Source organism: Alligator sinensis, unplaced genomic scaffold, assembly GCF_000455745.1.
Source record: "Alligator sinensis unplaced genomic scaffold, ASM45574v1 scaffold876_1, whole genome shotgun sequence".
NCBI classification, from domain to species: domain Eukaryota; kingdom Metazoa; phylum Chordata; order Crocodylia; family Alligatoridae; genus Alligator; species Alligator sinensis.
In genome coordinates this window covers 1,623,140-1,649,323 of record NW_005841938.1, presented here as the reverse complement: position 1 = coordinate 1,649,323, position 26,184 = coordinate 1,623,140, and the positions used below count along the sequence as shown (strand labels likewise).

The following is a 26,184-nucleotide window of genomic DNA, read 5'->3' as shown; positions in this document are numbered from 1 at the left end:
AAGGGGAAATAGCAATCTAGCATCCCCTATTCCCGGTCTGCCTCTCCATCACCCAGCAGAGTTGGAATAGGAGCAGCAGCAATGCCTCCCTTTTTCTGGCGGATGTTGTACACCAGAGGTTCCCAACCACCAGGCTGCAGCCTGGTATTGGGCCATGGCGGGTTGGCTGCCAGGTCATGGCATGAGCCCCCCGCTTAGCCCCCTATCTGTCCACCTGGGCAGGTGGCTTCAGCCACCGGCAGTGACATGCGGGGTTAAAGCTTGGAGACAAGACAGCCCTGGGAGGGAGGCGCTGGCTCTGCTGCTCCCATGCCGGTCTGCGGCACAAAAAAGGTTGGGAACCACTGTTGTACGCCATACCACCCAACCAAACGGGTCTCTGCCTTCAAGGCACAATTGAGCCCTAAGCTAATTATTTCTAATAGCTAGGTGCTAGATCTGTGCCAAGCTTTGGTAGCCAATTCAATTTGAAGGAGATTTAGCCTGATTTGGGGACCGAATCTGAATCAAGTCAGGAGACCAATTAAAAGCTCCAAATCGATTCGAAGCATCTGAATCAATTCAGGAAAAGATTCAGAAAAGATTTGGCAATTCGGCCATAGACTAAACAGACACAGCTGCCTCCAGCTGGTAAGTCTGTTGGGGTTGGGGAGCGGGGAGGGAAGCGGGGGATTGGGGCTGGGGCTGGAACAAGCTGCCCAGCGAGGGCGGGAGCACAGGACTCAAAGTGGGGCACGGGGTGTATGATGCAGGCGCAGCAGCTCGGGGCAGGGGCTATGCCCTGCTACCGCTTGCCCAGCCGGGGTGATGGGGGGAGGATGCGGGCAAGGCTCGCTCCAGGCGGAAGAGGGCAAGCGGCAGCAGGGCTCCCAGTGCTGCCATGACCACATCCCGTGCCCCCCCTTCCCTCCCCCCAACCCCAACAGAGTTACCAGCTGGAGGCAGCTGTGTCAGCTGGCTGTTTAGTCTATGGCCAGATCTCCAAAGCGGCACTGAATCTTTTCATGTCTGATTCAGCCGAATCGAATCAGGACAGTGATTCAAATCTCCTAATTGAATCACTGTCCTTCGAATCAGTCGAATCCAAATCCAAAGTGAATACTTGCCACTTTGCAGAGGCCTACTAGGTGCTTTCTGAAGGATAATATTCATAGATTTCATAGACATTAGGGGCTGGAAGAGACCTTGTGAGATCATTGAGTCCAGCCCCCTGCCAGAGGCAGGAAGTCTGCAGGGATCAAGCGATCCCAGCAAGATAAACATCCAAATGCCGTTTGAATGAGTCCAGAGTAGGTGCTTGCACCACCTCTGAGGGGAGTCTGTTCCAGGCCTTGGACACTCGGACTGTAAAGAAGTTTTTCCTTATATCGAGTCCGACTCGGCCTTCTAGAAGTTTGTGGCTGTTAGACCTAGTTATCCCTTGGGGAGCCCTGGTGAACAACTGTTCTCCCAAATCCTGATGCACCCCCCCTTATATACTTATAGGCAGCCACCAAGTCTTCCCTGAGCATTCTCTGCACCAGGCTGAAGAGTCCCATGTCCCTCAGCCTCTACTCCTAAGGCTTGCTCTCTTGGCCTTTGATCATACAGGTGGCTCTCGAGCTTATCCACATCCTTCCTGAATTGCGGGGCCCAAAACTGGATACAATACTCCAGCTGTGGCCTCGCTAAGGCCAAATTAATGCATTCCATGCATTTCCCAACTTGGGTCTCCTTGTAGCATGTGTTAGGAAATCAAGAGAATCATAAAACTCTTTCTGACACCAACTGGATGCCATAAGCACTTTATTAAGAAAACATATGTGCTTGTACAACCATTGCTTTGAAATTAGGAAATGTAATTCTGTTGCACAAAGCTGAGCAGTGTGCATTTCTAGGTTACATTGGAGATATCAGTTGTTGCGATGTTCAGTCACTATCCCTCAGCTGCTGCAGGTTTCCCCTGGAGCCTGTATAAGGCATATTTACAAAGCTTCAAGCAGTCCAATGTTGTATATGATATATGGCAGACTCATTACAATACAATCAATTCAAATTGACTAAGAAGAGAACAATATATCTTGGACTAAAATCTAGCTGAAACATTACAAGTGAAGATGCGATAAATTAGAATAATGGGAATTAAGGAACTGGAAAATCTGGGTTCCGATCTCGACTCTGTTACAGGTTGTGTGCGCGACATGGGGAACTGAAGCACAGAAAAGCAATGCGACCAATCTATAATAGAGACAACCATGTTCAAAACTCTGAGAAATGTGGTTGCTTCACTAAGGAGACCCTATACATATCTTAGATGCATGCCTGAAAATACAGAAATGCAGAACTGTGAGATCTAGTAGGGCGCTGAAGAAGTCAGTCTTAGAAGGAATTGATTTAACCTGCCTCATAATTAGTCTTTATTCACAGAATGGTTCAGACAGGGATGATTCTGTATGGAGAAAGATGTTGGGCTAGATTTGTTGGGTCTTCACATGTGATAAATTGGACAAAGACATATATATCAACAAAGGCAAAGAAATACTATAGCAAACCTAACAGAAACAGCAAAACGCAGCAAAAACAACGTGGCTTACAAATTCAAGGTAAAAATCTAGAGAGTATTTGGTAGGGAGATACTTGGAAAGCAGTATATCTAGACCAGTGATAATGAAGAGTAAATTAAGCATAAGTTTATATGATGATATTGGTGCCAGAAACAGTCATATACTGGCAGAGGGTCTCATACATAAAGCCCACAAACGCATGGGATGCATGGGCCCTATCATAGCCCTGATTCACAAACCGTACACTTAAGTGCTTTGTTACATCGAGGCCATACCAGAAAGTTATTGGCCAGCTCAAAGATTAAAAAGATTACAAATACTGCACAGCATGGGTAAATCAATGGCTAAGGGCAGTTCAGAAGTACGGACTTTGTGAATGCCACAGAAGAAAGGGGTTGGGTTAGGATGGCCTAAGGCACAATAGGATGAAGTGTAGTACAAGACAATTTAATCTAAATATCAGGAAGAAAATTAACAACTAGGTAACGTATTGACTTACTTGAGAGATGAGATTGAGGGATTTTTTTTAATGTGTTCAGACCTCTTTGAGACCTAAGGTGCTAGAAAAACAGAATTTAATATTCGTATTTTAACATTCAAATGACAGCTTTAGATTATTCTCTGTCACTTCACACAGCATGCAGCAACAATCCAGTCAGGTGCAAAATTAGGTCCTGCAGCAGGTCGCGTTCCTTCCTACTGACTTTTACTGAAGTCAAAGGGAGTTGAGTACACTTAGCATCTTACAGATGGTGTTCGGCACCTTGCAGAAACAGGTGCCAAGTGTACAGTATGGCAAGTATAGAGAAATAATTTAAAGTGAGCCATGTGCAATGGTGCTTTGGATGAATTGCGTGCTATGTAGCTGAAGATGCCTGGAATGCTGTGAAAGAATCGAGCTGGTCCGACATATGGTGTTTTCTGTGCTTGAAAAATACCCAACTAAAAGATGTGTTGATCTAGTTTTGCGGCTTACTGCAACAGAGAGGCAGTGTGTTCAGTTCATTCCTTTACCCTTCTATGTAAGAACGTACAAGAAGGGGAAAAAAGTTGCATAGACAATTCAACATGGACTTCCCAAGGCATTATCCCCTTGCAACAGCTGGATAGAGGTTTATGAGGTGTGGCCACTTAATTGCTTGGAGCCCTGAAAATCACATTATGGTAGTTGTCTGTGCTTCCACAAAGAGTGACAGCTAGTCTTTCCGTGCATCTTCTAGGACCCCCCCAGTAAAGTAGAAAATAGATTAAATATTAAGGTCACTTATGAGCTACACAGTAGCCAGTCAGCTACCTGCTGTTACTGCATCCATCCCTCATTGTGCTGACACAGTGGGACAGAAATCTCAGTTAATGATTTTCTAAGTAGAAGTAACTGGGGGAAAACCTTTCATTCCCTGAATCAAAAGTCCTGTTTTCCTCCAGCTTTGAAATGTATGAGACAAAGAGGAAGAGAGAGCAATAGGTAGGATCTTGGAAAATGACAGGTAAAATTGAAACATTAGTACACCTCCAAAACACACTTCAATTCGTGGTAGTTGGCTTCCATGTCTAGCAGTTGGATTTCTCTGGGCTGTTTCTATTTTCAGTCTTTAAAGGAAAACCCATCTGATATCAAAAATAAGATCCAGAGACATTAGAAGAGACAGGCATACACAATTGATTTTCCTGGATCCTTGTATTCAGTACTATTCCACTGCCAGGCATTGATAGTAGTTAAGAAATGTTACTGGACCTGATCTTGAGGCCACTGTCCACCTGAATAAGCACAGGATTTTGCTGGAAGCACAATTCTCTTCTCCTGTAAAGTTAACAGTAAAGCAGAGTATGTCCACTGGACCTTGAAGAGGGGTCAGAGAGGCTTACCAGCAATGCAGGGGTGAGAGAGACCCTCTTGCTACTCCTCTTCCACTTGTCTTTGCTTCTCTCTTGCACTCTTTATTTCAAGTTGTGAAAATGGATGTCTTAGAACTGGCAATTTTTCTCTACCTTTTTCCTTGCTAAGATTTTTGAAAACTCCCTGGTCTTTCAGCAGCTGAAGCCTGATGAGACGGACTATGTAGAGAACTTGCTGAAAAAGTTGAGCTTGAGAGTGGGCAGAGAAAAGAAGAATAGCCAAAGGTGGTTTTAGTGCCCCAGAGAATAAAGGAGAAATATATTTACAACTACCAGGCTCCAGACTCACTGGAAAGACATTACAGCATTATAAAAAAATAGCAATCTATCTTATAGCTCCTGTTTTTTTCCTCTGTTGGTTATAAAGTTCTGTCATTTTTTTTTGCTACAGCTGTGGATACAACCGTCTTTGTTTACCTCTTCTGCATTTCTGTTGACTTCTGTTATGTAACAAACTTGTCACTAAAAGGCAAATTTGGACCTTGTGTGACAGCAACTTGGATACAGCTGCTGTGTGTATAAGTGTATATATTAAAAACAAATGAAGTATAAAAGATATTGGTAGCATTTGCTAGTACTACTGTGTTGCATCAAGATACAGAGGTATTAATGCCACTGGGGAATGGTGTACAAAAAGCTCAGTGAAGCAAGCATTAAGTCAAATGAGATTAAATAGAAAATTACATTGGGAAATGTTAATAATTTAATTAAAGCCCATCAAAGCTGGGATATTGCACAATTAAGGTAAGCCCCCCGTCACCATGCTCTATTGTGCCCAGGGATTTTATCACATGTAAAGCTACACCTATGTGGAAATGCTTGCCATATCAAGCAAAAATTGAGTCAATTGAGAATCTTCAACTTCAAAAATAGTAGATTTCGATTTTTTTTTTTTTTTGCTGGGCTCTTAATAAAGAGTTTTCTTTATCTATTACAGACTTATTCACAGAGCATAAAATGCAAGTATTAATTATATTAAGGAATCTTCTAAACTAATTTACTAATGATTCTTTATTATACAATTTTCAAATCAAGTAAACGGCACAAATGTTTATTCCTGGGGTGACAAGGAACAATGGTAATAAGCTGATGGAGAATAGGTTTAGGCTAGCAATCAGAAGGCAATATTTTACCGTTAAGGTGGCCAAAATCTGGAACCAACTTCCCAGGGAAGTGGTCCTCGCCCCTACCTTGGGCAAATTCAAGAGGAGGTTGGATGATCACCTGTCTGGGGTCTTGTGAACCCAGCATTCATTCCTGCCTGTGGCAGGGGGGCAGGCTAGATGATCTGTTCAGGTCCCTCCTGACTATGAAACTATGAAACATAATAAGGTTTCTCTACAAAATGCCATGAAATAACATGAAGACCGTAACTGTAACAAACGTTCCCTGTCCAAACTATAGAATAGCGTAAAAAACTAAATCCCACACATATTCATGATAATTTCTGTAAGAACTTGCCGATTCAAGCTTTGTTCGGATTTTATAGGGCTTTTCCATGACTGGCCCTCTGCTCTGTACTATTTGTACACATATGGGAACATGCATGAGGAGAAGAAGGTATCGCTATTTGAACTTCTAAGATATCTGTATCTTCAGGCACAGATTTCCATAATATTTTAACAAAAGAATAATGCCAGCGCTCCTCCCCTCCAAAAAATAGAATAGACGTTCTAAGTTCTTTTGAACTTGGAAAACAACATAGAAATGTTTCAGATGGAAAAGACCTAGTAGATTGTCTTCCTAATGTTGTCTGTCATGGATCATGGGTGTGCCCTGGGCATCATCATAGTATCTAGCTTCTGGTCTAAGCCAACTCTCTGCCAGTTAAAGAGCATAGTAATTTCATTTTCAGCTTTCTATTCTTTCACTAAAATGTATCACTCATATAACTGTATTTGTCAAACACAAAAGACGCATTAGAGTGTTAGTGCAACATGACCATGGATTTACTGCACGCAGACTTTGCCTTACACAGAAATATCTTAGTGTAATGAACTCTGATGAGCATTTATAATCAGTCTTTTGTTTTAAAAGCCAAGTACCACGAGGTTCTGAGTTTCCCATTGACCTTCCACTCACAGCAAATGGAATCAGAGTCTATTTTGTTTAATCACTGTAACATTTTGCAGAAAACAGCACAAAACACAACAAATTTCTTCTTCCCTATACGGTTCTTTACTGACACTACAAAGCCATTACACCACATAACGTAGGAATTCAGCTAAAATGAAACCTAAATTAAAAAAAAAATACACAGCTTATGATAATGATGGCCTTGGTCTAATCCTATTTCTACAATATAAAATAAATATTAATATTAACACAACAGTTACTTTGTGACACTGTAGCTTGCCTACAAACAAAAATGATTGCTCTCGGTACACATTTTTAAGTAACCCAGAGCATAGGTTTACATAAAATTGCATGTATTGTGTGTATAGCAAATGGTATGTTGCATGTGGGTAGAGAATTGTTGTATTTCACATAATAAAGAGCAGTGAACAAAAATTTACATTTTGGTGTAAATTTGGTTGCCAATTTGCTGATGTTTGAAATTAATTTTATGGTCCATCACACATATTAAGTAATGCTTAATTTATGTTAACCTCAAAAAATACCATCCATATTGGTTCCTTCAGAGTAACTATGAAAACTATGAAATGCTCTCACTATGTTCCTGTGAAGCAACAGCTAACAGATTGACACAACAGACCTATCAACTCTTTTTGAGCCATTACATTGCACACAGTGTTAAGAGAATTAAATTTTAAAAAATCCTCTGTAAAACTGGTGTGAGAGTGCAATGCACATGTCTGGTTAAAATAAGAACTATGGTATACTAAAAATTAAGCCCCTTGAACTCTTGAATGTGCTAAATCAGGGGTGGTCAACCTGTTTACGGGACAAGCAGCATAGGCAGCCCCTTGTAGGCCATGATAGACATTACACTTACAACCCGATAACATGTTACAACCCATAACACAATACACGTGCATGGGGTTATATCAAGTTTAGGGGCCCAGTCATGGCATGATAACTAAAGCTCAAAGGACATAATTTAGCTGAACCAGATTCTGCGACTGGTTTTGTAACGTCTATCATGTTAGGTTCTGTCAGTTATGTAGTTTGTCCACCAGGTGTAGCTCCAGAGCCTGTAATTTCTTATCTCCATGCTTCCTTGTTGTAGAATGGGTTCCAGTGAAGTTAAATAGATAAAACAGGGTCTGCTGGTTTTGCTGGAACTGCAGAGTACTCAATTATCACCTGGGTATCTGCCAACTTGAATTTTCAAGTAGCCACTTAAGCTAGTAGGTTTCAGCAGTGGGATCCTAGACGGCCCTAAAACTATCCATTTGAGCCTCTGTGCCCTGGTCTGGAGTGAGCTATGTTGTGTTGTGTTTAAATGCTCCCAGGACAGAGAAATGAGAGGATTATGAGCCATCAGATCTTGCTTATTTGTCACTCCTGAGATGCCTGTGTCTGAGGAAATCAGAGGGATGTAGGTTGTAGCCATGTTGGTCAAGGACATAGGCAGACAAGGTTCTTTGGGTAAATCTGATATCTTTTATTAGACCAACTCAAATAGTTGGAAAAATTCTTCTTAGCAAGCTTTCAGGTTTAAATACCCTTCACCAGACTGAGGAAGCATCTGCAGGTGGTATGTGCTCTTCCTGAATGATCTTAAAAAGATCTTCCCAGAACCACCCATCCTATCCTTCAAGCAAGCACTGAACCTTGCTAACCTCATCACCAGAAGCAAAGTTCCCAAGGCCCAGAACACACCAAATAGATCCAGACAAGAAATGTAAAATCTGCCAACACATCTCCACCACACCCACAATTACTACACCCCAGAACAGAACCATCAGCGTTCCTGGATCTTACAACTACACCTCCAGAAATGTAATATATCTCATCCAATGCACCAAATGCCCTGATGGAAAATACATAGGAGAGACCAAGCAACAACTGCGCACCAGAATGAACGTACACCAGAAATCTATTAAAGACAAGAATACCCAAATACCTGTAGGGGCCCATTTCTCACAAGAAAACCACTCTCAAATCTCTCAGTTATAATCCTCAAAGGGAATTTACAAAATACTTTTCACAGATAAGCCTATGAACTTCACTTCATCAACCTCCTGGATACAAAAAATCATGGACTAAATATAGACACTGGATTTATGACACATTACAACCTGCCTTAACATCTGACTCCACAGATACCTCTCCACTACATTCATTCCCTCTCCCCTTCCCTGCCTTCTCTCACTCACTGACTCCTTAATTTACATCTTCACTGACTAGCTTTCTTGCATGCATACCAGCCTCTGGCTTCTTTACTATTCATTCCATCCAGGAACAGTGTACACCAACTACAGATGCTTCCACAGCCTGACAAAGGGTATTTAAACTTGAAAGCTTGCTAAGAAGATTTTTTCCAACTATTTTAGTTGGTCTAATAAAAGATATCAGATTTACCCGAAGAACCTTGTCTGCCTCAGGAAGTCAGACTCACTCTTCATTCACATGCTTCCAAATACACAAACATACAATAAATACATACATTCACTTTTTCAAGTTGCACACATTTGCACAGACACCAGCAGGGGAGGAAGGAGGAAGAAAGATGAAATACTGGAAAAAAACAGTCACTAAACTTCAACTAAAGAAAAGCTCTGACCTATTTGAAAGTATTAATTAAAACCCTCTCCCATTCCTCAGTTCTTTTTATGCCTCCAAGGACATGTAGCAGCCCCAGCCATGAGGTGGGTTCCACTGTGCCGGGTGCTGTACACACACAGAACAAAAAGACAGTCTCCAAGGAAAAATAGAACAATAAAAAAGAGGAGCTGAGTCAGGCTCAGTGATAGCTGTGGGATAGTTTCTACCCAACAGTTGAGTGAGTCTCCTCAGCTGCTGCCTGATGTGGTTGAGGGAAATTTCATGATACTCTCTGCACAACGCCCCTGCTGCTGCCTGTGTCTCTGGACATGATTGGTGGCAGACAGCCCTTCAGGTACAGCTGCATCTGCCTGCTTCTCTTGTCTGCAGGGCCCTGGGATTGCATGATGGTTCCACAGAGGGGCAGTTGCCTATCGTTTGTGCTGCTGACAGCCAGAATAGATGTCTGATAGATTGTAGCACCTGGAAAGCCTTTAGGCTGTTATGTGGGAGAATGTCCCTCTGCGTCTGCCTCTCGTGCCATCTCCTAGTACCTGAAAGCTGCTGAATTCACCCCATTGTTGGCTAGGGCTCCTCACAGAAGTGTAGCCCTAATGGCACCAGTTCTGCATCTCACTGGTAACCATAGAATTGCTGCTGACTTACAGCCATGTGAGGGAGTGGAGAATGTGGTTCCATGCTGTGAAACTCAGAATGAATTTAGACTCATGAACTAAATTCCCAGGTTTGTGGGAGGGCTGAGGATGCTGGGCACCTGTACACGTCACAGGGTTTAATCCTCATTAAATTAAATAGGTTTATAACATTTAAACTTGTTTATTTTGGAGCATTGCATCAGTGTTTGCACATAATAGGTTTTCGTACAAATTAAGCCTGGTCCCCAACTGGCACCACAGGAGAGTGAGACAGTCCCACGCTGCTCCCCTAGCCCAGGGCCTCCCACCCTATACCCTACCATGCAGCTGTGGGAGCAGGGAGCCGGTACATGGCACCAAAAACAAAAAGGCAACAGCAATTTGAAAGTGGCAGTAATTCGAAGGGGTGCACTACAAAAAAGTCACAGCATCATCTGATGGACAAAGAGATTCATTATGTGTCTTTGAGTGCTTTTGTGTTTGCATACAACAAATGCATGGATGCAATGCTTTAATTCCCAGCAAACCAAACTATACTACATCCAAGGAATTTTAGTTTAATGAGCAAGAAAGACTTGTAAAGCATCCGGAAATCCCACTCATGAAAACAGTCATGCTTTTGCAGTGGAAGAAAGGACAAAAAACCTGGTGTGTACAAACGTCCACTGTCTGTAAGGGAGGATCCTTGCAATGCCCCGGTACACGTATAGGGGTGACAGTGCAAGACACTGGCCCTGATCATCCGTTGCATGAAAGGCACTCTCACTGGGATGGGCAGTGCATTATTCTAGGAGGTTTTTCTCTCTTCTTCCAAGCAATCACTGTGGGGGTGGGGTGTGGTGGGGTGTTGGGGGTTGGTATGCTTCAAGGCCAAGCTTAAGCTGGAGTGTGACATGTATTGAAACTGCTAGTTCTTTCCCAGGAATCATGGCATGTTCTGCAAACCCAGATCCTCCAAATAAAGGCTGTTCTGTTATGCCCTGTTAAATTTACCCTTATGCTAACCCGCAATAATTTTAGCCTTATGGTAACTAGAAATGCAGGCTGTTACAGCCAAAATAAGAATGCCCACACAGCCTTTAAGTTTCACAAGCAAATAGAGAGAAACTGGAAGGCTAGCACAATTAGTGAGTATTCAGTTTAGTATTGCTACCATTGTGAAGTGAAGTAGCCCCTTGACCACAAACAATGGTGGGATGGCCATCTCCTTCCCCCTCCCCCCCAACCAAACAAATACATTTTATTCTTTACAGAGAGGGAAGTGTTAATTTACGTTATATACATTCACACACACACACACATATACACACACACACACATATATATATCTATATGTATCTCTCTCTCTATATATATATATATAATATAAGTTATAGCTAAATTAAAACTATGCTATTAAAGCTAACTATTTAAATCTTAAATATTTAAACTTTTAAATGCGTGTATTTATTTAAGGTTAAATATTTAAGCTTTTGGGGTATTTAAATTAAAGCTATGTAATTCAAGCTAAATTAAAATTCAGTAGATATATTTTCTGTCTAGAACAGTGCCACCCAGAGCACGAGAATTCAAAGTACATGAATCTACTCTGTCAAAAACATCATCATCCAGTGGTGCTACATAACTTAATACACACGATCAACTCACTCAGGGGGGTTGTCTAGGCTAATTTGTGGCACACCTGCCAGAAACTATGACCCCCACTGGGCTAGAAAGAGTTTGTCAGACATGGCAATGGTTGGAGAGGGTGTCATTTGCTGTGCTACTCACCTTCGTCACCTCCAGTACACAAAAAGAACTGCTGTCCCAACGTGCTGAATATAGGCTCAGTATAAACACTGCATTTTTAAGAGGATGAGAGAGAATGGCGGTAACCAAATGAAATATTTGTATCAAGCAGGGTAAGAAAATTGTTTCTGAATATTTTGCAGTTGCTAAAAGTAACTGAATGTTCAACACAGTGTGAGTTTCCAAAATAGTGAGCAAAGTGACTTTAAACCATTTTTTTCCTTACGTGTTTCAAATGGCACTTGCTACTTATGATTAGCTTTTTTGTGTCATTCATATGCAGCATAGTGTAATTGGATAAAACTAACCTGTTTCCATCAATTAAACTAAACTTGATATTTAATTATTGCACATGTAAAGTCAAGGCAGAAAACTAAAGAGCATATACAAAATATTCTGATAATGTTTTACCTGAATTAAATAGGGATAATCATATTTTCTGCTTTGCATAAGAAATATTTTTTCCTCACTTTGAATAAAATAAAAAGCCCCAGTAAAACATCTGTATCAAAATAAAAAACTATTTAAAGCAAAAGCTGTGTTAACCGGCACCTTATTAGCCAGCAAACTCTATTAAATGGCATCTGAGGGACACGGCAAAAATGAAACCGGAAGTACCACTTCCGGGTTTCGCCGCCACCACGAGCAGAGCTCTTGCCACTTCTTCAGCCCATGGCCCAGGGCAAAGCAACCTGCGCAGGGGCCCCCTTCCTGTCCCCCGGCACACTGACGCTGGGGAGTGCACCAGACGGTGCACATTTGATTAACCGGAATATTTGATTAACCAGCATCCCCCATTCCCGGGGGATGCCAGATAACAACTTTTACTGTAATTTCATCCATTGGTTCTACTGCACCGTACATGTAATCTAGCTCCTTATACCTATAGTGCAGTGGGCCAGCTTTAGAGGTAGGCAGAGTAAGTAGCTGTCTACCCTAGGGAGATATTAGAAGTGACAAATATGCAGCCTTTACTATTCACTAGGAAAAATTGTTTTCTGTTAAAGTTGGCAAAGATGTGACACAGCAGAAGACACTTTCTTTGTGGATAAGTCAATTTTCCTTGATCGTTTGGAAGTTCCTCGTCTACACTGGGGGTGTCCACACGAGACACTAACTGCGCAGTAACCTAATAATGCTGCGCAGTAGTGTGTTACAGCATGGACAGTGCTAATGTGCTACTGCACAGTATAATTAGGCTACTGCGCAGTAGCGTCACTAAAAAGGCGTTCGCTAGTGCTACTGCACAGTAACTCTGGTTACCACACATTCATTTAGTACTTGTTTCTACAAGTACTAAATTAAATGTCCAATAACCACTGCACATTAATGAATGTGTAGATGCATGCACAGGTACCCAAACATATGTTAATCAGCTAGTGCTCTTCAGTGACAGTGTAAATCACCATGTCTGAAAGTGATGATCTTTTACAAAAATGAAAACATCTTTCTGGAGATTTTATTTTAAAAAAAAAGGAAAGGAGAAGCCAATTGTGAAGTCAAGTCAAGGACTTTTAAGAGTTCACAAATCAGTTATTTTCTTTCCAACTGATACATCAGAATCGAGTCATGAACATTCATCCAACCAAAATACCAGTATTTCTAAAGCAGATAGATCTGAAAGAAAAGAACAAGAAAATGTTCTCCCCAATGAGGCAGTTCCGTCTGTGGATGTGAATATGCCTTGGAGTAAAACTAACTTAATGCAACTGCCGCGTTATTGAAGGAGTACACAGAAATCTTCTGAGGACAGTCTGACCGTTGACAGATCCTGCCAAACGATCAGCAGTCAATGAAAGACTTGTCATTTTCTATGCAATGCTGGGTCCGTACAAATGAACTCTAGGGACATTCATTCCACAGGTGAACACTTTTAAAATCGTATAGTTCCTTGGGAAAAGCGACTTTGAAATGAAGGAAAAATCTTCAGCGCATTACCTCCAGGGAAATTCATGAAACTTTCATCTATCAAAAAAATATTCAAAATAAAACTGTTCTAGTTTTGGGGAACGTGAATAAGTAGGGAATTATGTCTGCCTTGAAAGCTGCCGAGTATTTTTGTGTTATACTCGACCGCCCCAAAAACACGAGTAAGGAAGAGCACATGACAGTAATTGCTGATTGTTAGATTTGTTTCTGTAGAAGCAACAACTGAAGCACGAAGGCAGCATTAAAAAGCAAAGAATTTTTCATTGGATGACAGGTTCTACTAACACTGAAATGGCACGGGACTCACCTGAACATATAAAAGAAATGAGAGTCTCACTCAGTAATTTGAGAGGCCAAGGCTACGACAGTGGGACAAATATGAAAGTCAAACACAGCAGAGTTCAGAAGAGAATATGGGAACTTAAAAAGAGAGCACTTTGTGGGGTGGGGTTCGGTCCTGTACAACACACGTTCTTTGAAAGAATGATATTTTTCAGCATCGTTCAAAGTGGTATTTTTGTGGCCTCACTGCAGCACTAGGATGATATAAACCACTATATTTATTATTAGACTTATATGCCACACTTCCCAAGAAAGGCTCAGGGAATCTTGGATGTCATCCTCGTCCCAAAACTCATATGTAAAATAAGATGGGGAAGTTGAATTAATGTGATTTATGTATTTCAGAAGTCTTTGGGGCTTTTTTATTCCTGTTATCAATGGCTGAAGCCTTGTGAGAATCATGGGAACCAAAATTCAAATAAATATCGAAGTGCTGGCCAGGAAGCTGAAGCCTGGAACATGTGCAAAGGCCTATGTTAGAGTTTCTGTGCAAAAATAAATGTTGGCCACATTTTCCAAACCTATTAATTGTACTCAGGATTCTGTTAATCTTTCCCATATATGTCACAATCAGAGAGCACGGTTTTTTGAAACCTAAAGCTTATAAAGACATAATTGCATTCTGCAATGGCTCAGTTGCAGCTGATGAGTCTTGCTTTAATTTCAGCAGAGAGCCAAGCAGCTGAGAATATCAATAGAAAAGATGGCAGTCACAAATCCATGTGCATTAAAACAAGGAAAGTGAAATTCTCTCAAGGTGCTAGCTGCCAGTCCCCAGTGTGTGATAAAAAGGCTTTGAAAAATGGGTCATGTGCTTGGTTTTCAAGTTTTTCACTTTTGTTTCATTCTTGCATTATCAACAGTAAGCAAGAGTGATTAATCTAATCCTCTTGGTTATATGGAGGAGTTTGAAAAGTTAACAGCGGAGGGCAGCAAAAAAGTACTCCTGCCTACTTAGAAAATAAGCCAAAGCAGCACAGACTGGGCAACAAAACAGATCATTTAAGCTCAGTAATTAGCATTATAAATAAAATCTGCACCAGTGTTGATTATTACAGTACCAGTATACTATAGGATATAATACATAATTGTCAAGCCCTTAATTTTAAATTAAAGTGCAACAAAGCATACTATTGCTAGACTTCCTTCCGATTAAAATAAATTAAATGTTGTTCAAATGTACCATTTGTATCCATGCCAAATAAACAACAGTTCCATTTCACACACAAACTGATATATTTTTCCTTGTAGTAGTATAAATCCAAATAAATTCTTACATTATTTTTCATACTTAATAATTTTACAGTAATTTTATCCTTATTTAATATGAAAGGTTTCAGCACTATATTTCTTTTTTCTCCTACTGTACCCCAACTGGTTATTTATGTACATTATAAACAAGTATTGAGCTTGTATTATTTTCCAAATGAGGATAACTTCCAGTACTTAAAACAAACACAAAATAATAATGCTAAGAGCACATTGCAACTTCTAGAGGAATGGGAGGATTGGGAATATATGATAAACTAAACAAAATGTGGCTTATTTTTCTGGAAGTTAAAAAGTAAAACAGTGAACCCTGTAACAGAGGACAATGAGAATGGACTCCAGTGGGAGCAAAAGCCAGCTCCATTTGTATGAATTTTATATTCCTGGTTTTGTAGCACCTCTTTTTTCAGATAAGTTGGTTATAAATTTTTCAGGAAGAAAAAATGAGTTAAGTTTCAGATTTGTTTAAATATGCTTAAATTATTTATACATCCATTGAAACATTCCCATTTTGCAGTGTAGAAACTCTGTAATGAAGTCATTATTCAGGTCTAGCATAAAGAATGTTTTATATGCATACTTATTTGGAAGAAGCATAATCACATTCATTGTATTAGCCACATGCCCATGGCTAAACTATGTACATATGGATTTAGCAAAATATTTGAATATATATTATAATATTTAAAAGCAGAACTGGAAGTATACCATCAGGTTGTATATTTTGTCTCCCAGCTTTTAAAGATGTATTACTAGATCAATCGGGAGGTGCTTAAAAAGCAAAAGCTCTGTCTGTGATATTATTTTCTGACTCACTTCTGGATCTGGAAAAAAGTCTTTATTTGTTCTTTTTGTTTAGGTCAGTGGGACAATGTATAACACAGGGAGACACGTTTCTCTACGATTAGACAAAGAGCACTTGGTCAATATTTCTGGAGGGCCCATGACATACAGTCACCGCTTGGAAGAGATCCGGTTACACTTTGGAAGTGAAGACAGCCAGGGATCAGAGCACCTACTTAATGGACAAGCTTTCTCTGGCGAGGTATGTGACAGTATTTGGACTTAAAAATGAGCCAGTGTGAAACACCTGTTTTCCACTTCTCAGGGAAGGTGCAAACTAATTGGTCTCCATGAAAAATGATTTTTTTTTCTCCATTTTGAAAAGAACTATTTTTACTCTGCATTGCACCATATTTAAGTGCATCATAGCACATTACAGAAGCAGGGCAATGTGGCACCTTAACTTGTTCAGGGAGGCATGAGCTTTTGCAGGTTGCAGCCTACTTCATCAGATGGTATGAAAGCAGCTGACATAAAGAGCACAGCTAATCTGTGAAATATCCTAGCATCTGATTAAGCAAGCCATTAGCCTACAAAAGCTCATGCCTCCTAACAAGTGAATCTAAAGGATGCCACACTGCCCTGCCTTCTTCCTGACTTCAGACTAACACAGCTAACTACGTCTCACATACCACATTACGGTGAAAGTGCTGTGTCTGTGCAGTGCATGTAGAAATAATTTTATCAAGCTGCACGCTACTCCCCTTTTGAAGCTCCATAGTGCAACATGATATTTGATTTGAAAGTGGAACGAGAGGTAAAATCTTGGCCCTGCTGAAGTTCGGAGAGTTTTGCTATAGACTTCAGAAAGGCTCTCATCCTTGGTGCCTAAATCCCAATGAATTTCAGTGCATTTTGGGCACAATTTTCTTGGGCTGGGATTTGCAGATAAACTTTAGTAGAATGTAAAATAGCTGTCAGATGATTCTGAAAGTGAAACACAATATTTTGCATCCACTTAAGTACAAAAGGCATTTTACAGTCACTGGCATAAAGACTGCTGTAAACTAGGAATGACTCAGAAACAGAGCTCAGTGCAGAATACATCTCTAAGATTGTTACCAGCTCCAGCTACATGGAAAGGATGGGAATGCTATACATATCCAGTCGCATGGTTAACCATGACAAGCAGAGCTTCATTAAGTTAGTCCATTCCACCACTTGTCAACTTAAAGCTGATTTTATATTTCCAAAATTAACTAGGAAGTAATGACAAAGGTGACTATTGTTTCTGTAGAAGTTCTACTTGCATAATGCTCTGGTGTGTGATATTTTATCCAGTATACTACTAATATATAATAGTATATTACTGCTGTGATTCTGCAAAGACTTCCTAGCCCAGGGGTGGGCAAAATATGGCCCGTGGACAAGATGCAGCCCATGAGGCCATTCTATCTGGCCTGTGGGGCCCCTAAAGATGTAGAAAATTAATATTTCTCTGCCCTTGGTTCCTGTAAAAAATGAGCAGTAGGCTGGGCAGTAGGACCCAGGGGATGCCCTGCAGGCTCCCACAATAGCCGGGTCTGCCCGGCCCCACTCCCCCAGCTGGAAGCCCCAGCCGGGGCTTCTGGCTTGGGACAACATGGCTGCCCCACACCGGAACTGCAGGTAAGGGGGAAGGAGTGGGGGAAGCTCAGGGTAGGACCCCCGGCAGGGAAGGAGCCCGTGGAAAAGTGGCCCGGGGAAAAGCTGAGCGTGGGGGGGCGGGAAGCAGCCCCTTGCCTGCCCAGTGTCTGGCGCCCCACACTGCAGCTGCTCACAGCCCACCTGGGGCTGCCTGTGCCTGCTCCAGACAGCCCCGCATGGGCTGCGAGTGGCTGGAGCAGGAAAGCCGGCCATGGGGGAGGGGAGGGGGCCACTCTCCCCCCCCCCCATGCTCAGCTTTTCCCTGGGCTCCTTCCCTGCTCCTTCCTGGTGCGGAGGAAAGCGGCCCTCCCCTGCCCCTGTGGCCGGCACTCCCTGCTGCAGTCACTTGCAGCCCATGCGGGGCTGTCTGGAGCAGGCACAGGCAGCCCCAGGTGGGTTGTGAGTGGCTGCAGCGCAGGGCACCAGGCACAGGGTGGGTGAGGGGCCACTTCCCCCCACACACACACTCAGCACCACCTGGAAAGCCAGGCTGCGCCCCCTGCTTGCTGCACCAGGCAGTGTTTGCCACTGTCACCTCTGGGCTGCCCAGTGCGTGAGCTCTGGGCAGGCAACAGCAGCCAACACTGCCCGGTGCAGCAAGCAGGGGAGCCACAGCTGCTGCCACAGCGCACAGCCCTGACGGGCGAGCCTGGAACCAGCACAGAGCCCAGGCTGTCAGCGGGGCTGGGTTACAAGCTGGTGCTGAGTGCGGGGAAAGCGGCCCCTCACTCGCCTCATGGCCAGCCCCCCGTGCTGTAGCCACTTGCGGCCCACGTGGGGCTGCCTGTGCCTGCTCCAGACAGCCCCACGTGGGCTGCGAGCAACTGCAGCAGGGAGCACCAGCCATGGGGTGGGCGAGGGGCAGCTTTTCCCTGCACTCAGCACCAGCTTCTTCCCTACCGGCTTTGGGCTCCACCGGTGCTGGCCCTGGGACATGGGACCAATGTCCCAATGTCTTGGGACCAAAGACATTGGGACATTGGTCCCAACATAGTGACCAGGGGGCAGGGCACCTGTCAAGGGTCGGGGCTACCCATGCGGCCCTCGACAGCCTGCCAAAACTGGGTAAGTGGCCCTCCGCCTGAAATAATTGCCCGCCCCTGCCCTAGCCCTATGCATACTAAACTGAAGTCTGACTGAAGAGGGACCACACAAAGGGTTCAAAATTAACTACATAGATGAATCTTTGCAGGATGTGGATCTGCCTTATACATTCTAGAGAAACATTAAAGAGTTAGGAAAGAAAAATCATAAATAGTGATCCTGCACTGATACGTTAGTGCCCATGTTTTAGTATTGAATAAATATATTACTGAATTTGGTGCATATTTCAAACAAGTTTTCCAAGTTTGCTGACTTTTGCATGGCCCAGATTGAGCGCAAAGGGGTCAGTCTTGAAGTTGCTTTATTAACAAAAAGAATGTGCGAGTTTGGTCATACCCTTATCCTCCTTCAACCAGCTTCTGGTCTTTGAACTATGCAGCACACAACTGGCACTTTAGAAATCCTCAATAAATAATTAAAATAAGGATTAAGAACTGCGTCTCACTGTGGGTATATTTTAGAATTATGTTCAAAAGGTATCTCAAGTATCCTGTTGTCATTCTTTTACGAAACTAAAAGAAATTGTTTCCAATAAAAAAGCACTTATTTATTTTGCTGAAGATGAATTATTATCACATTACCATCAGCACCATCTATCACAGGCTCTGCTGATGAGTCAATTTATGCATGGCATTTTCTTTGGCATCGTGCAACAACAGTTATCTGAAGAGCAGCAGATTAATTGCAGACTTGTCAAATGATGTTATTATAATTGATGGTAATCATTTGCTTTGTTTTATAAAGCAATGTAGATGTATAATACAGTCAGTGGCAGCTTTTTATGAAATTATTCATGTCTCGCAGCTGACTTCTGATTGCCTCATTTAAATTCTGGAAATATATGGACAGGTATATTTAATCCAGTGTTTTACTCTTTTATGAGGTGAACATTAAGTGTGTTTTAATAAATAAGGTCTTTGCTTTTGGAATCACATCTACATAAAAGCAATATTCAATACAAAGTAGCTTTCTTGAACAAGGATTTTTTTTAACAAGGAAGAAATATGGAAAGAACACTTCTCATTTGATTTGGTATATTAATATTGTTTCAGATCGTCACAGGAGAGGTTGAGGGATTAAGCAAGACATCAACTGTACATTATAAAGAAGGATGAAAACGCTGCATCACACTATGTAATACAGTGCAGCAAAAAAAAACCCACATAAAAGCTCTAGTGAAAAAAGTTATATAGAATGTAGTAGGAGTGGCAATTTAAATTACAAAGCTTAAGTTTAAATTAAGGCTCTCAGATTTTTGGAAATGTGGATTTTTGTGTACACGAAGGTTGTGAACAGACATTATTTTATAGTGTTTTGAAAGGGGAAGGGTGACTTGCTGGTCAGAACCGTGCAACAGTTATTCCAACTATTAGGGCTGTGCGAAACACCATTGTTTCATTTTGACATCCATTTCACCATTTTGCAGGGACAGTGTTTCATTTCATCGTTTCGTTTTGTTTTGTTTCTAAGCACTGTCCCGTTTTGTTTCGTCGAAACTGTTTTGCTCTTTTGACACGTTTCCATGTTTTGCCCATAGGCTATCATGGGGAATCATGAAAATGCCTAAAACTTTGTCATTTCTTGCCTGATTTGGATGAAAACTGCAGGGATGGTAGCCCCTTCTGAGGGCTTGAGGCCTGCCAAGTTTCAAGGAAATAGCTGCAAGAGGTTTCTCAGAAACTGCACCTCAAACTTCAAAAAGCAAAACTCATGACACTTGCCATCAGTGGCAGCCTCCTGTCATCCAGCGCAGATCCGGGGACCCGCACCCTCGGGAGGGCTGTGCCAGACTCCTCCCAGGGGTGCGGGCCCCCGGAGCTGCGCCAGATGACAGGAGGCTGCTGCTGCCACCTGGGACCAGCTCTGAGCACAGCCCATAGGCAGCACTGGGGAAGACTGATGCTGCCGCTGGCCCCAGGCAACAGTGGCAGCCTCCTGTCACCTGGTCAAGTGGCAAGAGGTAGGGGAGAGCCAGGGCTGCCCTCCAAGTGGCTCTGCAGCCCCGTTGAGCTCAGCCCGGCAGCAGGAGGCAAGTAGAGCCAGGGCTGCACTCCGATTGGCTGCACGAGCCACATGGAGCACATCCCAGCAGCAGGAGGCAGGCAGAGCCAGGGCTGCACTCTGCCTCCTACTACCAAGCTGAGCTCCATCGGGCTGCAGAGCCGCTTGGAGCGCAGCCCGGTGGTGGGAGAAGGGGAGAGCCAGGGCTGTGCTCCACCTCCCACCGCCGGGTTGATCTCCGTGGGGCTGCAGAGCCACTTGTAGTACAGCCCTGGCTCTTCCCTGCCTCCCGCCACCAGGCTGCTTCGAAACTCAAAATGTTTCAAAACTTTCAAAACGTTTCGAGTGCCCTCATTTCATTTCAAAGCTGTTTTGAAGCTTTTTGTCTTGTTTCAGTTTTGCTGTTTCGAGCTCAAAACATGTCGAAACAAAACACTTGGCAAAGTTTCACACAGCCCTACCAGCTATTACATTTGTCCGCTCCTGTAGAGCTATGTGGAGCTCAATGCTACACTTTAAATCTGAACAATACCTGTATAAAGATAAAGTAATTCAGCTTCACTTAAATTATATTGGAATAGACAGACACAACAGTTACATTTGAATATCTTATACAAACTGAACAAAGACACTGAACTCATGGCTCATTATAGCATACCAGATTCCTGCTCATCTCTCTTCACTCCATGGATGTTAATAACCCTCTCCCATTTTTATGGATATGGTCTTCTACCAAGCTACTCTTTCTTCTGCAGTTTTCTTTTCTGTTACCCATTCCTCCTAATGTCTCTGTCCTCTGATTTCATAGCCCTGCAGACTCTTTTTAGCTCTAGCTGCACCTGCTTTTTCCTTAGACCTGAAGGATGCCTTGCATTTGAAAACTTGCCTAAAACTATCCCAGTCATGTAGTTGGTCCAATATAAAATATCCACAAAAATTCTTGCCTCTTACATTATACCAGTACCACTGTTATGTCTGTATGCACCTTACGTGCAGATAGTAGAAGAGTAAAATCTTTCTTTCCTTTTTTGATTTCACTTGAGGGAGAACAGACATCACAGTTTACTTTAATTTTCCTGGTACCAGCATACCCACCCACACCTTTTCTTCAGGTCTAGCAGAACCTGTTCCTGAAACATCTGAACAGTGCAATCCCCCACCAAGAAGCTGTAGTTGTGTCACTGTCCTGTTCCCTTTCAAATGCACATTCCTTTGATTCCTAATTATAAACCAAACCAAAATTCACATCTGCTTTCTTGATGATATTTAAAGGAGCGAAGGGTGCTGCTGACAGAGAGAGAGAGAGAGAAAGTAAATTAGGTGGTATTCGAAAAATAGAGTATTTACAGAGAGAACCAGCAAAGGAATCCCACCGACAAGCAGGTAAAAAACAGCTACATAGAAAACAAAGCAGTGAGGATTAAGTCTGAAAGTACACAGAAGAAATGACCGCTGTACAGATGTTTTTAGCTCTGAAACATGATCTTACTGAACTAATACATTTGTCACCATTTAAATCCTCATTTGCTAACAGCTGCATGTCCTACTGCAGGAAAAATGTCAGCCACAACTGTCTAGGTAGCAATTACTGTCCATCACTATAAATGTTACAGATGCATAAATGATAGGAATTGCTACTGAGCTGAACTTACTGATATCTGGAGGTGTTTGGATGTCACAGCGTGGTTTGGCCTCACTCATCTCTCATATAAAATATCCATTACCTATTTGATTCCGCATCTGGAATCATTGACTCATATTTTATATACATGTTGCTCTATACCCAGAGAACATAGGGCCAAAACAGTCCTCCCACATAAAGCTAACAACTCCTCAGCAAAGAGCCTGCTTTCACAATACAGCTGATGGTGTTCTTGTGACTGTACATCCATTGAAGCAAGCTCCACCTTAACAAATAAGAGATTTTTGAGAAGTTTAGTACAAGGATTGGGTTACTCATACTGCTTAAAATACCCATCAGCAATACTAAGAAAGCAATGGAAAGTTAATTGTTAACTGACTTTATGGAGCAGCACATGCTTTCAGGCCTGTTATGGTCCCTATATATTATTCAATATTGGTCAGAAGAGACAGGTTAAAGAAAAACACGAGCATAAGTATAAGCAAAAAAAGAAGCCTATCAAAATGCACGCAGGTTTAGGCCCCAGTCATGCAGGCTGGAATGCTCGACCCCCTATTAATCTATGCGTTCCAAGTCCTTTTGCACTTTGTCTACAACAGCACAAGCACTTCACTAGCATCTTTCCCACTCCTGGTAATTAGTACTTTCCTAGCATCTTTCCTGTTCTTGACACAGCACTGCCAGAAGTTCTTGTACAGACTGGGCACAAGCATGTTTCTCTGCACATGTACTTCCTGAGCTGTACTAGTGATAGAAACAATTTTGAAAACTTGTAACACAAACACATACCTACTAGGGGTGTACGAAGCAGGCCCTATTCGATTCAGATTCGGCCCAAATCGAGGACAATGATTCGATTCGTTGATTCGGATCACGGTCCCCAATTCGATTCGACCAAATCAGAATCTGAAGATTCGATGCTGAGAGAAGTAGCAATTCGGACATAGACACAGCTTTAAATGTTTTTTTCTACATGCCTCAAGGTACCAGCACGGCTCGCAAACACTGCGATGCTGGGGCAGATGGAGTGTCCCACAGGAGCATGGGGGAGCCCCCCACATACTTGGCAGCGAACCTGGAAATGGACCAGCAGTACTTCTGGTCCACTTCTGGGTCCACTGGGGAGCACACGGGGGGCCCCCCACACACCTCCCCAACACAGTGATCAGCCATGGTGGGACCCTGGGTATCCCCCCCCAGACCCAGGAGGCACGAGTTGCCGAGCTGGGGGAGCACCGGGGGGGACGGGGGCCAGCATGCTCCCTGGCAGATCCGGAAGTGGACTGGAAGTGCTTCTGGTCCACTTCCAGGTCTGCTGCCGAGCAGGCTGGGAAGCCCCCCACGCTCCTGTGGGATGCTCCAGCGCCCCAGCATTGCAGTGTTCATGAGCCGCCTGCTACCTAGAGCTATGTAGAAAAAACAGTTAAAGCTGTGTCTACATCTGAATTGCCGAATCTCTCCAAATCGATTCAGAGAGATTAAAGGGTCCTCTGATTCCATTCAGATTCGGAGATTCGGCCACTATATCAGGCCAAATCGAATTAGGGACTAAAGCTTCACACAGCCCTAATACCCATGTGTGCTAGGAACATTTTGCAACAATTTCTACCCTCTCTAATACTAACTGTATCCTTAAGAATTTGTACTCTTGTTACTAACATCAGGTAAAGCCTGTTTTTCGATACCTTCACTGCTCGTTACCCATGGGAGATAACGCTAAGGCAAGCTTGTTAGCTTAGTTAGTCATGACCTCATTTTGCTATGTAAACATAGACTACCTTCCTGAGTACCCAGCGCTTGCCTTGAATTTACTATCTGGTATTTGCTGTTCTAGGGAACCATGGATCCTCTGGATCATGGTGCATGTGTAAGAGGTCTAGTCAGGTGCCTGAAAAGCCCAATTCAGGAGCAGCAGAGCTTGTTACAAGTTGCACAGATCCATGTGTTGTCTCAATTGGAGTCCAAGTTTACAGCATGCTGCTTCCTTCTTTCTTGCTTTGCTTCCATCCTCTGGATCAAAGCTGCTTCATGTTGAGCTGCACCCAGTGCCAGCTGTTCCCTCCAGATTGGACAGGATTCTGCGTTTGCCCTCCCCCCCCCCACCCTCCCCCACCATCTTTCTTTGTTGATGTTGAATGACTTCATATCATTTTTGCACCCATCACGATACTGCCATAGAGGGAGACCCTGCTTTCTAGGTACTTGCTATACACCACTGAAAAAAATCACCCCATCAGTTAACATACACTATTCACACCACATGAATATACCTTTCTCTAGAGAAAGCAAGATGCAAGTGGACAAGTACTTTAAGCAAGCTTGACAGCAACAACATGACACAAAATTGTGATCCAACCAATCAGTAACACCAAACTGCTTCAAAATGTAGTCAGATCTAAATGGTGCTGAGACTTGTAATTTGTGGTCTTTAACACCAAAATAGGTGTGAAAGGGATGTCAAGACACATCCCTCTGCTCAAAGATAGATCTCTTCAGTAATCTGGTTACCCCTTAGCACCTAATTATCACTTCACAGTGGACTCTGGCTAGATAATTAAAAATTAATGCTTAAAGAGTTTGAAGAAAGCAAACTTTTTCAAGAATATATCAAATTGTTCTGCTGCCAGGTCTATTTTTAACTGGGTAACAGCAACATAGCAAGAAAGAAAGCATCTGAAATTTTTAAATGAGCTGGTTGAGCATTCGAATCTTTATCCAGTATGTACTTAAATGGACTAACCTCCCGGTTGATGAAGTAAGTGTTGTATTGTATTGTGAACATTAAAAGTATGATTGGAGTGTTGTGGTAGCTGTAGTGGTCCAGGAAATGTCTAAGAGACATGGTTTTTGTGATATCTTCTATTGGACCAGCTATATCTTTGGGAGAGGTTGTGGACAAGCTTTTGGGCATCAGGCACCCTTGCACAGATCTCAGTTTGGTGTTACTGGTTTTCACTGTTCACAAGTTTGTTTCATCTTGTTGCTGTCAAGTTTGCTTAAAGTCCTTATCCACTTACATCTTGTCTTCTCTGGAGAAAGGTATGTCCATGTGGTGCAAATAGTGGGTATAAACAGAGGCTCTGATTTTTCACAAGTCTTGGGAGACCTATAAAAGGACCCTTGATGCCTAAAAGTTTTTCTAAAAGTTCTTGCAACTATGTAGTCATTCCAATAAAGATAACACAAAAAGGTCTTGCCTCTCCAACATTAAATGAAATCCCAAGCTTGAGTAAAATCCCAGATTATTTCTACTATACCGCAGTCAGTTTTCCTTAATGGGAAACCCTGTCTTCATTCTCACATCTACAAAGGACAAAATGCAGTATAGTTTACATCAGTTCTGTTGAATATGAGCAGGCCATAAATATTTGTCTTCCCTACTAAAAAAGCCATGCTTTCTGCCTCAAGACAAAAAATACAGCAAAGACCAAATACATTAGTTTAACCAGAAGATAGAAGTTGCCATGTCAAGCACTCTTACCAGTGCAGACAAGCCCCAAGAACCTGTTCAGGAAGGGATGCACAGCTGCTACAGAGCTGTGCTTTGTGGGTGCATCCCCACAAGCGGGATTGTGCGTTTCCCCAGGGACAAACAGCAGTGACATAATATATGCCTCTGCTGCTTGTCTCTGGGAAAGGCCCACGGACACATGCTTTGGCACATGGCACATTTCCCCAGGTAGGGTAGAGGAAGCTGGCCCCAGCACCCTTACCGCGAGTCCTGAGGGCCTCCAGACGCTGCAGACACAGCTATCTAGCAGCATGGAGCCTGGCTTCAGCCAGCCAGACTCTGGTTTCTGGTGGTACACTCTGCTGCCACTTGTGTCACCCCACTTGTTTAAGGTGTATGTTTTTTTGACACCAGGATGTCAAA

The 26,184-nt window shown here is 42.7% G+C and overlaps 1 protein-coding gene across 1 annotated transcript in view; it reads left to right on the top strand.

Annotated features, from left to right (window-relative positions):
- CA10 (carbonic anhydrase 10) overlaps positions 1 to 26,184 on the top strand; it is a 354,499-nt gene that overhangs the window by 261,456 nt on the left and 66,859 nt on the right. The window contains exon 4 of the mRNA XM_006019771.3: positions 15,954 to 16,139. Coding sequence (XP_006019833.1) covers positions 15,954 to 16,139 — 186 coding nt within the window. The remainder of the gene's footprint in view (positions 1 to 15,953; positions 16,140 to 26,184) is intronic.